At 47.5% G+C, this 12,409-nt stretch overlaps 1 protein-coding gene across 3 annotated transcripts in view; it reads left to right on the plus strand.

The window, feature by feature from the left end:
- The first annotated feature begins 404 nt into the window (after positions 1-404).
- Positions 405-12,409, plus strand: part of LOC147059742 (neural-cadherin) — a 102,213-nt gene continuing 90,208 nt past the window's right edge. Inside the window, exons 1-2 of one of the 3 annotated variants that reach the window (XM_085908218.1) lie at positions 504-636; positions 3,457-4,775. In XM_085908218.1, the coding sequence (XP_085764344.1) occupies positions 3,791-4,775 (985 nt within the window). In that variant the 5' untranslated portion in view covers positions 504-636; positions 3,457-3,790. Of the gene's footprint in view, positions 637-3,456; positions 4,776-12,409 lie in introns of all 3 variants that reach the window. The other 2 variants (XM_085908219.1, XM_085908220.1) reach the window with 2 other exon arrangements.

The raw sequence follows: 12,409 nt of genomic DNA on the forward strand, positions 1-12,409 counted from the left end.
CTCGAGCCCGCTGGCCCCCAGACAGCGTCCTTCAGCACAAAAAGTTTCCACAAAGGGGAAAAAGTTTTAATGACTAGCGGACGTTTTGCTTTTGTGAGGGGGAAAAAATACTCCTGACAGCGAGGCAAAATATTCACTCACATAAAAATGTAATGTAATAATTCACATAGATAAATATGTCAAATATGTAAGACGTTTCTTAGTGCCTCGTGACGTGTACTTGCTTATTTAAATGGACACATTGTAGTGTGACTTTATTGGAGCGACAATTTTGCTTCATTCTATTTTTGTTTCAGGCTAATTAAAAATGGGCGATTGAGCCACCTAGTGGCCAAAGTTTTGTGTTCAGGTCAGCACGTGACTTGGTGTGCGCGCGCGCAGCCTCGTGAATGCGACGTGCTCTGTTGAATCTGTCAGGTACGTTTGACAGGAAGGAGCCAAAGTTTGTTTGGACGGCGAACTGGGCTTCTGGATGAATTTGTTTGCTTGTTGACAGCCGCTATGTTTTTTATTAAGCATTTTGATTTTTCATCAACTTTTCAATGCACGCGCACCACATTAAATGGACATGGAAAATAAACAACAAGCAAACGCTGCAGCGTGGAGCCATCGGAAGGAACTCAAGTTGCCTGGAAAGTAAGCAAACTTTTTATTTATTTATTTTCTATGCATTGGCATCGATTGATTATTCCTGAATGCTATACGTGGCCTCATTTGCTTCCACCATGTGTGAACTACGCGTGTAAATGTTCAAAGATGAATTGATTTACCCAAGACTTGCATGAGCACATCATGAAAAGGAACATTATCATGCGACAAAATGGACACTGTTTCAAAGATTTAGCTCGTTTTGTGGCTGCCGTATGACATTTAATTGAGTAGCCAATTGAAGTTGGAGCTGTTTAGTGGCGGTTACCTTCATGCCTACATTCTTGATCAAGTATTGCGCAACATGTCATTGATTATGACTCATCCCATTGCCCGATGTCCCTTGGATGTTTCTTGCGTCAAAGTTGCTGAGCATCATCTGCAGCCTCCCGCACTTGAATATTGAAAACAAAAAGAATCTTTTCATGCATTATTAACAAGAGAGCGCCAATCTTCTCTTCCGAAGTGAGCGCGCAGGCTCGGACAGGCCCCGTTCCGCATCCGGCCCCGAGCGGAGATGTTTCCTCCTCCACATCCGGGGCCCTCGTGATTCTCCTTTATGGTATACGCTCACGTCAGCCCGGCTTTTATTTCAAAGGCCTAACAGGCTCGTGAACACAGCGCAGATGTTCACGTTTGACTCATAAAAGCTTTATGAGCTCGGCAGGCTTCTTTAATAGCAAATGTGAGCGCTTGTTGGCGTATCTGGAGTCCAGCACCCGAGTCTGCAGATTCGAATTCATGTAGCCGCTGCGGCTTTCCACATTCTGATCCGCAACGATCGCCGCCAAACAGCCCGACGTCCCCGCCGCCTCCTGACATATTTCGTCTGGACGAGCAAGTGCTTTCTGCCCTCGGGTCACGTGGTGGGTCGTGCAGGTCACACAGCGGCTCACTTTTTACTTCATCAAGTAGGTCACAAAGTCAAACTCGCAGGTGCAGGTCCCGTACGAGTCAGATCGTAGATTATGTCGTTCGCGGGGGCCAGATTCGGGCCGCCGCATCATTTTCTGTGGCCCGCAAAGACAAATTGTGCATCCAATGTATGTCATGACGAAAATTACAAATTGTCTTCACTTTTCAAAATCACCTTTTGCAAAGTTTCCACTAGTCTGATTAAATAATTTGTCAGTTGGTTTTGTATTTTATACTGTATACTGTTCATACATTTATTCGGGTTGACAGTCATAAGGAAAATGGGACTACGATGCGGCCCGTGACAAAAATGAATTTGACACCCAACTCATTTACTAGCGCAATGAGTTGCTAGGCTACATAGTAGCGTGTGATAGGTCACCAAAGGTTAAGTCGCTAGTGAAGTAGAACTAGTAGCTCATGCAGTGGAGAATGTAGTTGGTCACATTGCCAGTGCAACAGCTTACCTTGCTAGTAGGTAATGCTATGCTAATGTCACGTACTTGTTAATGTAGTGGGTCAAAAAGTAGCTCTTGTCCCAGATGCTCATGTAGTCAGTCACGTCGTGGCTCGCAACGTGCCCACTTTGCTCGTCCGCCCCCTCGCTCGTTTGTTTTATGCGCCGATATTTCCCTCGGTAGCCGTGCGGCGCCGCAGGTGCTAGCGTGCGCGCGGATAATGAAGCCATTCCTCCTTCCCCACTTGGCCTCACTCGATACGGGGGACACACGGTCTGATTGGGAAGGTGGGTGGGCGGGAGGCGTTAATTGCCTCATCGAGATTTGCCGGCCTGATGAGAGGAGGAGGACGCAGATGAATGGAAACCCAAACGAGGCCGGGCGGCGTGTTTGTGTTCCCAATCATTAGCCATGTCGGAAGATGCCCCGTCCGCCGCATGGTTGACGTCGTGAGCAAGCGTGGCTTTATTTTGAGAGTGACGCTCCAGTCGGCAGAAGGTCTCAGATAAAGTGTCATGCAAACAAAAGGCAAATTGAAAAAGTCAACTTGATCTGATTGGGAACGTCTCAACGCATCCACTTGACAAATGACATTCATGAAATCCATTTTTTTTTTAAAATCAACATGTTCCTCGCTGCAGGCCCACTTTGAACATCAGCCAATTGATTCGACTGCAACCCCCCAACGTTGGTTGGCAAGTTTCATTTGAACCCCAACTCTGGCTGGTTGCAAATCTTCATTTGAAACCCAAAGCGGACTTCAAAGCTGGCTCACCAACTCGATTTGTCACAGGGCCAGAATTTTACCGCACACTCATCTTGGGGTCGAATAAAAAAAAAAAAAGATGAAAATCAACTTTGGGTTGAAGATGATTTGAGGTTTACGTAGACCACGCCATGGTTTTCTGTTGGATTCTCATCATTGCTTCTTACTTGATACTTTGAAACCCTAACACTGACTTCAAACCTTCATTTGAAACTCTTAATGGCAAGAGATTGTTTTACATTTTACTAAACCACTTCCACCACTTGACTGTCACCCTGCAGGCCTTTATTTTCCTCACTCCACGCGCACATGCACGCGCGCGTGCGCACACACACACACGCAGCCAGCCAGCCAGCCAGCCAGCCAGCCAGCCAGCCAGCCAGCAAGCAACAGCCAGAAGCACTTTAGTGAATCGATTTCGGAATTATTTTAATCCACTCAAGTGACGTGTTATTGGGGACAAGAGTGATGGGGAGGTGTGTGCAGGGCCGGACATTGATCAACGTGACGAGAGGCTGGGGTCGGCTCCCCCACAGGACTCCTCATGACCCATCCACCCACCCGCCCGCATTGACGCGCGCGCTCAAAATGAATAGATGTCTGTCAAATGCGCACGCGCGTGCACGCCCCGTGTCAATTGCGAGGCTGATCACGCGTGTTTGCGCGCAGGAAGATGCAGCGAGAGGAGCTGTGCGCGCCCCAGTGATGTAAGAAGCCCCCACTTACGCTCTCGGGGGCGCGCGCGCCAGTTGAGAGAGCGCGGGAGAAGAGGAAGAAGAAGAGGAGGCGGACATGCAAAGTTCTCCCGAGCAGAACAGTGCATCCTCGAGTGTGACGCCTCACTGCTCCGCTCCGCTCCGCTCCGCTCTGCTCTGCTTTCTTTGGACATTGGAGGATTTGAAGCGGCCGAAGGAACCAAGGCTCCCCTCCCGTGAGGCGTGCGATGAGTGCACCCATGGGTGCCTCCGTGGAGTTGGCGCTGTGCTGGTGAAAGGCGCTCGTCATGATCTGGGGAAGTCTTTTGCCGTTTTTGCTGTCGTGCGCGCTCGCCAACAGGACCGGGGAGCCGGTGCCGGCGCCGGTGCCCTTCTTCCACGGCCATGTGTTTGAAAACGCGTCGCCGGGTTCTCGGGTCAACGGGCTGAGCGTGCCACTGCGGAGGCTGAATTCCCAGCGGCAGTGCGGCGCCGGCGTCCCCGAGCCGCACTGGAGGCTCCTGGGCGACGGCGCCGACAAGTTTCGCGTCTTGGCGCACCACAACCGCGGTCACATCCTGCTCAGGACGAGCGAGGTTCTGGACCGGGAGGAGCGGGCTGAATACGAGCTGGGGATCGGCATGTGCTGCACCGGCTCGTGCGGGGAGGTGGCGTCCGTCAAAGTGGACGTGCTGGACATCAACGACCACCGGCCAGCCTTCCAGGACAGCGACGTGAGGCTGAGCCTGGACGACGCCACGCCGCTGCGCACGGTTGTCTACACGGTGACGGCGCGGGACGAGGACAGCGGCAAGAACGCGGAGCTCTTCTACTTCGCCATGCCCAAGAACGGCACCTTCTACGTGGTGCCCAAAAGCGGCGACATCCTCCTGGTGGACTCCATCCTGGGCCGGGACGGAGCCATCAAGTTCACCGTGTTCGCTCGGGACCGAGGCTGGCCGCCTCGCACCAGCGGAGGGGTCAACTTGGAAGTCAGCCCTCGCCAGTGGCTCCGTGCCACCCGGGAAAAAGCGCCCGCCCGGGCATCCAGGTCCGTCCGAGACGCGGAGAGCAGCCCGCTTTTCATCAACGTGTCGGAGGACGCGGGCATCGGCTCGGTGGTGATGAACCTGAACCCGGTGCGCTTCCAGGCGGCCGCCTTCGAGCTGATGGACGCGGAGAGCTCACCGGTCAGCGTGGGCAGGGACACCGGGGATATTGTCATTGCACGCCGGCTGGACAGAGAGACCGAGCCGCTGGTGGAGATCATCGTCAGGGTGCACGACAAACGAGGTGAGTGAGGGGCGTAGTTGACAGCGGTGGGGGGGCTCCGTGCCTCCCCCGTTCACACGCTTTCCAAATATGTCACATGCGCACGCACCTTTACACCTTAACACATTAAGCCCACTTTGACTTTCAGTATTGAAGACTATCAATTGGGAATTAGTGATGATACATGGGCGTAGTTAACAATGACATGTGGGCATCGGCCCCCACCTTCTGAATGCCCCCCCCCCCCCCATGCCTCCAATTCTTTTTTCTAATTCATTTTGAAGTAGCATGCCTTTTGATGTTTGCTCAAACTTCAAAACGGTTCATTATCATTTTCAAGGGTTATTAGAATTGTCATGTAAGATTTCAAAATAATTGGACACTGGCACACTTAAGTCTGGAAAGGTTTGCTTCAAAGCATGTTAGAAAATAGGCCAAAATTGAGTAGGTAAAACAAAAAACATTTTTCTTCCTTTCCATGTGGCAAGAATGACATTTGTGTTGTTGTGTTGCCATTGAAACACCTGGCTTCTTCTTGCTATGCTCTTTGTGTTTTAACTCCACCAAATTTGGTTCTTTTGCTTATTTTGCTACATACAATATCAATATTTGACCCCCCCCCCCCCCCCCCCCCGTCCATGCGGAATGGATGCGTGTATGTACATGATTTTGCCATGTTTGTGCTGAAGTGCTGCACAAACACAAACACTCCTTCTAACCGTCGTGTTGAATAATTTAAAGAAGCAACACTTGGATTAATAAGAACGTCCTTCACATGTAAGAGAATATTTGATGGAGGTTTGATTCTGCAGAGAATTTTCCCACAGAAAAGTTTTCCAGTTTATAGCAAAACTCCGCCAACAATGTAGTCCCCTCCCCGTTGAGACGGCTTCAATTGCTTTTCTCGTTATGTTAGTCATAATAATTTTCACAGCAAATTTTGGTGGGCATCGGCACCTGCATCTTGAAGACAACTCACTGACTGATATGACAAAGTTTCAAGCAGTCATGGCTGAATTGAGTATTTTGCTTTGAAGCTGTCACTTTTGGCCAAAAGTAATGTGATGTAAAAATAAGCAAAACTTTTCCTGAGTAAATGCAAATGGAAAACAATTTGCCCTGTTGAACCTCTTATTTGAAAAAAAGTCTTGTTATAAAATGCCAAACAAAAAGTCAAGTGTTAGTTCTTTGATGCTAGCTGGATGGACATTTTGAATCCAGATCTTTACAATCCAGTGTGGGAGGATATCGCAAGGGATTAGCTGTGGTTCTATCCAATCAGGCACTTTCTTGTATTGTAGTTCATACGTTGGCCACTAAGTGGTGCTGTGCTGACAAATCACTAGCAAATGTAATGTGAATTTTCTCTACTTACAGTTCATCATGAAATAGATACAGGATTATCATATTTTGAGTTTCATAGCTTGTGGGGAACAAAAGTTGAATCCAATTTTGTCTATCATTTGTCCAACGTGAAATTTATTTGCGCTACCAGCTAAGCTTTTTCTGCTTTCATGGATTGTGACTGATTTGGTCTTAATTGAAGAAACGGTCTCATCGGGCATTTTGTTGCTTTGCCGCGTCCCGACCACTTAGCCTCGCTTTTGCTCACGAGAACATAGCGCCGGACCATCTTGCGCCAGCCACCCTTTGTTTTGCTCATATTTATCTAATATTCAGTCGTGATGTTTTTTGGATTTGTGGATGGCGGCGGCGGGTCTTTTGTGTACACTTTGCTCCATGCGGAGTCGTCGTCAATGATTGAAATTGGTGTGAGTCAAACTGCTTTTCAGAGCTGCCCGACTAGTGCGCTCCATTTCAACCAGTGTTATTAAGGTGGAGTGAATGCACCAGAGATGAGCCTCTTTCTTCAAATCGGCTTCAGAATCAATACTGGGTTTTGTTTTGGCCATAATGGAGTTCTAAAAAAAAAAAGACACACTAGATGTACAGTATGTAGAACATTAGGACAAAAAGTGATGATAAGAGTGACCTGACTTGCAATGCTAATGCTAACGGAAAGCAAAACACCAATGAGCGAAAATTAGCATTGATACTTGGTGGCCAAGGCGGGCACCCCAGAAGGAGCAGCACAATGAATTGACTTGAGACATTAGCAGCACCAGTGTATTCATAGAATAAAAAAAATCCCACGTTTTGTTCATATTCATCTAATGTGAAAAATGTTATTTTCTACTTTCAGTGCTTTTTTGCTGTTTTTGCTGTGCTCGATGTTTTAGACGCACTTATTGTTCTGGTTCATCGAAGGTCCCCTAAGGTTAAATCCACATTGGTCGTGCCATCTTGGGGTCAATTCTTTTTTGGTATTTATTTTGATGCCTCCGCAAGAGAGTGCATAGAAAGCACATCTGAGCGTCTAATCCGCCGTAATCCGCATACCTAAATACATTTGGATATCGAGTGCAGTATTTGAGGATTACAGCCAGCTGGGTGTCCTCAATTTGAGCGTAAACAGCGCCGGAGCGGGTGCGAAGGCGAGCGCTCGCTCGGCCTTTGGACGGGTGGCTCACTCCCCGTCCGTTTAATCTGTTTGGAGAGTTTAGTGCGACCTCCCTCCATCTGCTCGCATTATCTCCGTAATCCCGTCTCACCCCCTTGCTTGTTGACCCCCCCCCCCTTGTCCCCTCTCCTTGTACTCCAGCACCGCTTCCTCTCATTTTCACTTTCACGTCAGGGATTTAGCGGTAGCCTGATTGAACACAACTCTTTGTTTTAGTGTGTGAGAGGGTGAATGAGTGACTTTGAGATCATGTGCGCGCATGTGTCGGAGCAGCGAGCGTTAGGCTAAAAGCCTCGACTGACTACCTTCCGGCCTTCCTAAAGCAAGCGTGCGATGGAATAAGCGAGCACCAGAGGGCCGGCTGATGACACGCCATCACGGAAATGCAGCGTCTGCCGCTTGACCTTTTCCCATTCCTGTCAAGTGAGCCGCTGCAAAAGTCGGCACCCTCGGTAAAGGCCACAAAGAGGTGGAGCGGGATGAAGAAACCAAAATTGCATTTTATTTATATAACATTTACAGACATGACTTTTTTTTCTTCCCGGGTCATGATAAACGTACATGCTGCCTACAAATGTCTTGTTGTTCAGTGAAACTGTCTCCTGGGGCGTCAAATGACGATTAAGAATAATAACGATGAATAAATACATAAAAAAATATACATAAATAAATGATGATAATAATAAATGAAGGAGTAAATCAATAAATAATGAAGAAACGGTTCTTGAAGGCACTCTTGAATCATCAACACGCAGCAAGCAAGACTGCGCGCGGTGGTCGGGACGTGGAGCCTCGCTCCCTCCCTCCCTCCCTCCCTCCCGCTGACCGTAGCATAGCAATGGAGGAACGATTGTGTTGTGTGACCCGCGGGCTGTTTGCGCAGCAGATGGTCAGAAAAGGCAAAGATGGATGATTTAATAGTCCGCCGCTGCGTGCAAAGCAAATCACTACACTCCGCAAAGCGCCAAAGAGCTCGTAAGTCTGCCCGGCGCTTATCTCCGCCCGATAAAAAACACAACAAAATAACAAAAAGCTGATAAAAGGGCTTGGCGGCCTCATTTTTTTTTTCTTTTTTGGAACAATAAGGAGGTGTTTTGCTATTCTTACAACTTGTGTTCTATAACTTTGCTGAGAAGACCCAAAACGTCTCCCATGTGATGTTCAACATCAAGTGCAAATAACTTTTTACATAAAATTGTTAAAAAAAAAAACCACACACACATCAACAATACTAAAGTGGATCATTGAGTTTGGCGTGATATGCAACATATCCTGTTGTGAAGTAAAAAAGTCAGCAACGTCGTTAAAGCAAAAAACACACCAAGCGCGTCGGCCATCTTGAATTGAACACCACTGACTACTTACTTGTGCAAATCGACAGTCTGGAATTCAAAGCGGCCAGTATTAAGTATACATGAAAAAAAAACAAAAAAAAACCTTGCGCATGTGTGATGTTTTGTATGTTTGGTCACGTAACCCGGCGGCTGTCCTTGTGCTTTCTTTCCTCCAGTTGAATTGAATTGAAAGAGCGGCGCTATCCTTTAGCTGCTTAACGACGCAGCTGATTTGCAGCTTTTTCTCGTCCGTCGTCCTCCAGGAACGGGAGACAATAGCCGCGCCGGCTTTTATAGTTGGCGCGGGCCCATAAGAGAGCCACTATGCAATACTTAACTGCAGATTAATTTCAAGAAGATCCATCAGAGCCCGTCTTGGTTTATGCTTACACGCCCGAGACGGCGGGATTCAATTTAGAGGCGATTGGATGCGGACCGACATGCGCGTCTTAACTTTTTTTTTTTTGCATTGATTGATTTTTTTTTTTCTTTCTCTTTCTTTCCTCTCCCTACAGTGGCGGTATTTGTCATGTTGACAATAATACGGCGAGTCAGAGGAGAGGCGTGCCTCTAAAATGGGAATATAATGCAAGTAATGGAAAGCCAATCAAATCTATAGCTTGCAGTGTTCAAGTCTTAAAGCTGCACTGTTAGCATTTCCACTGCTCTGACAGCGCAAATGGGAAAATAAAGTCAGTGGTGTAGAGAAAGTGAATGCATAATAAACAAGAAGGCCACCGGCTCGAAAAAGCTATAGCATTAATTTATTGCGCGCTGTGTATCTTTATGTACTGCTGCCGGGCAAGCCTCTCAAACAGTCACTTTCTTTGTCGAGAGAGAACATGGACGAAGACGCAATTGGCTTTGACTTTCAAATGCACTCTAATTAAAAGATATATATATATATGTATTGCCTATTGTATGGTATGAGTGGCTGAAATCTAAGAAAAATCTCAAAAAGTTATTTTTTTAGAAGGATCCCAGGAAAATGAAAGCAAATATTTGAATCCATTTCTATTCAATTTTGTCCAAATCATTTGACTAATTGTGGGGCCCATTGAATGGAACTTCCCCCTCCACCATACACGGTTGTAGTAAATGTATATTCAATGAAATTACAAATATCCTTTTGGTTATTGCTGCTTGTTGGCTAGTTTGACGGAGCGGCGAGTCATCAATGGGGGCCTTTGTGCAAACTCCAAGCGGGAGGACGAAGACACCGGGAGACTGTCAAACGCTGACAAATACGCTCCGAAGCACATCATTTGGTTTGGTTTGTTTGAAAGCAGACATTTGTCTTGAAAGCCAGACTTTGAACCCTCAAAGCCTGGCTTCAAATCTCACTTTGGACTTTGGAGTATCCCCTCTGGCTAAAGTCAAATGTTTGTTGTCCGTGAATATGAGCGCTGTGCTTTTTTTTTTTTCCCCGCTGCCATCATGTTGTGAAGCAATTGTTCCGCTTTATGCCAATGAATTGATTTTTCGCGCCCGTATCAAAGCAAGTCTGCTCGTCTGATTAAAGACTGACAATTTGTGAATTAAAGATTGGATTGGTACACGCACGCATTAACGCTCCTGATCTGTGTCATCCGTCGCCGCCGCTGTTTTGGAACACGTGACTGCCGAGCAAATGCTTGACTTGGCTTCCCCTTGAAATGACTAGCAATGACTCAAAGGCGATGATAGCAGCTATGGAAAGAAGGTCTGGCATCCACCTTATTATCTGGTCATTCGTCACCCTGAAAGGGTTTTGACGGGAATCGCTTCCATTAGACCTCGGTGACTCCTGGACAACAAAAAGCATTTTTATGTCTCATGAATGTAAACAATCCTCATGAGGTCTCAGAAGCTGTGTTGCGATGGATCCATCCAATATTGCAACGTGGCGGCTTTGCTTCTGTGTCCGCCAATCCAATTGCTGCACTCACAACTATTGTGGGTTTGAACCCACTTTTAACTCCTTAAGTCTTCTTCCAAAAACTCATTTGTCACCCTCAAAAGTGCCGGGTTAAGAATTGGACCCATCCAGCTACCACAACTCAATTTTGGGGTTTGCTTTGTTCTAAACAAATTTGAACCCAAATTGGATATTTTTTTGGAGCCAGCAGTTTTTCGAGTGTAATGAGCCACTGGTGGCTAGTTTGCAAACAAGCGTCGACTGCAAGTGACACCGTCCCTCGGCGTGGAAGGAAGCTCTCCACGTCGCGTCCGCAAACATTTCCCCACCATTGACTCTGTGTGCGCGCGTGCGCGTGTGTGCGTGCACCCTAGTTGAATTATCCAAAGAAAGCAAAGCCCATTAGCGAGCGCGGCGAGCATGTCAGCCTACACTGCATCATCACTGTGTGCTAATTAGAGATGCAAATAAAGCCTGAAGGTGTCATACAAGACGCAGTCCCGCTTTAGTACATAAACAATTCATGCTGCGCGCGCGCGCGCGTGTGGGCGTGCACGTATGTGAGCCACGATAACAGGAGCGCATACTGTGAGCTGTAATCCGCAAACGCAGAAAAAAATGGAGTGGAGTGCGTGCGCGAGATTAGCCACACCTCTTAATTAGCGCTCAACGTGCAGGAAGAGACGCTTAACGAGGAGGCGGCCTTTTAATTGCACCCGTTCCGCACCGCACCTGTCTTCACAACTATTTTGCACTTTCCGCTTTGTCTCAATTTAGAATTGAGTCTCTGTTGGCTCAAAACTTCAACGTCAGGCTGCTGGCAGGAAAATAAAAAAAAATAAATGGCAGGAAAAGCCGACTAGAACATCTGAAATACAAACAAACAAAAACAAACAAACAAACAAACAAAGAAAGAAATAAAATGATTTCAGTTTGACACGTGAATAGAAAAGGAAAAAGCATTCAATTCAGTTATTTTTCTCTGATTGCAAATCTGGTTGGCCGGCCACTTGCGGGTTCACTGTGGAATGAGAAGATTGTCTCATTGTCATCTCGTGTGTCTGGCAGGATTGATTGTTTTACAAGCGCATCTCCAGAACCTGCTTTGAAATCCCAACCCAAGCACAAACTAAAAACTTTGTTTTTCGCCGTCAGACGTGTGGTGATGCTTTGAATGACCGATACTGGAGGTCTTTCCTGCTGTTTGACCTAATGGCTGAATTTGAATGTCCGTCGCTTTTGCGTCGCCACGGTAACCGGGCGACGAGACGCCTTCATCTTTGGCCGATTAGCTGGTTTTGCCCCGGGGCGACGTCCGGTCACGCCGCCTGTGGCTAATAGGCCGGCTCCATCCAATAGACAAATGAAAGGCGAGACGCTGACCTTTCCTCAAAACACTCGCCTGGCTCGGCTCGGCTCGGTCTTCTTCTGCTCTCCCATTCGTCTTGTCTGGAGCCTCCCCCGTTCTCGGATAAGGCGTGGGGGGCCTCCATGATCCTCCGCCGTGTCGTTTATCAGTTTGACGCCTGAGCATCCCGCTCGGATTTCTCTCCGGGCCGCCGAGCGTGACGGATGGTGCGGATGCGCCGCCTTGCTGTTTACATTAAGGGGCGACCCCTCGCTGCTCCAGCGACCACTCGCTTGCCATTCATCACGCGGCCGGCCGGTCGGCCGTTCGGCATGCCCGCCCTCGTGTGTGTGTGTGTGTGTGTGCGTGCAAAGATGGATGCCATTCAGATGCCCATTTGCACATGTAAATGTAAAAAAAAAAAAAAGTGTCTCTCCCTTCATATCAAGGCTATTAGAATGATCCGAAATTGAAACTACATCACGTGTATGATACTCATTTTGAAGAAAAAAAAATGTTGTGCTTTTGTGCTTTTTACATATGATGTGCATTTTT

The sequence above is a fragment of the Syngnathus leptorhynchus genome, chromosome 3 (assembly GCF_054491065.1).
Source record: "Syngnathus leptorhynchus isolate UIUO chromosome 3, UIUO_Slep, whole genome shotgun sequence".
Classification (NCBI taxonomy): Eukaryota; Metazoa; Chordata; class Actinopteri; order Syngnathiformes; family Syngnathidae; genus Syngnathus; species Syngnathus leptorhynchus.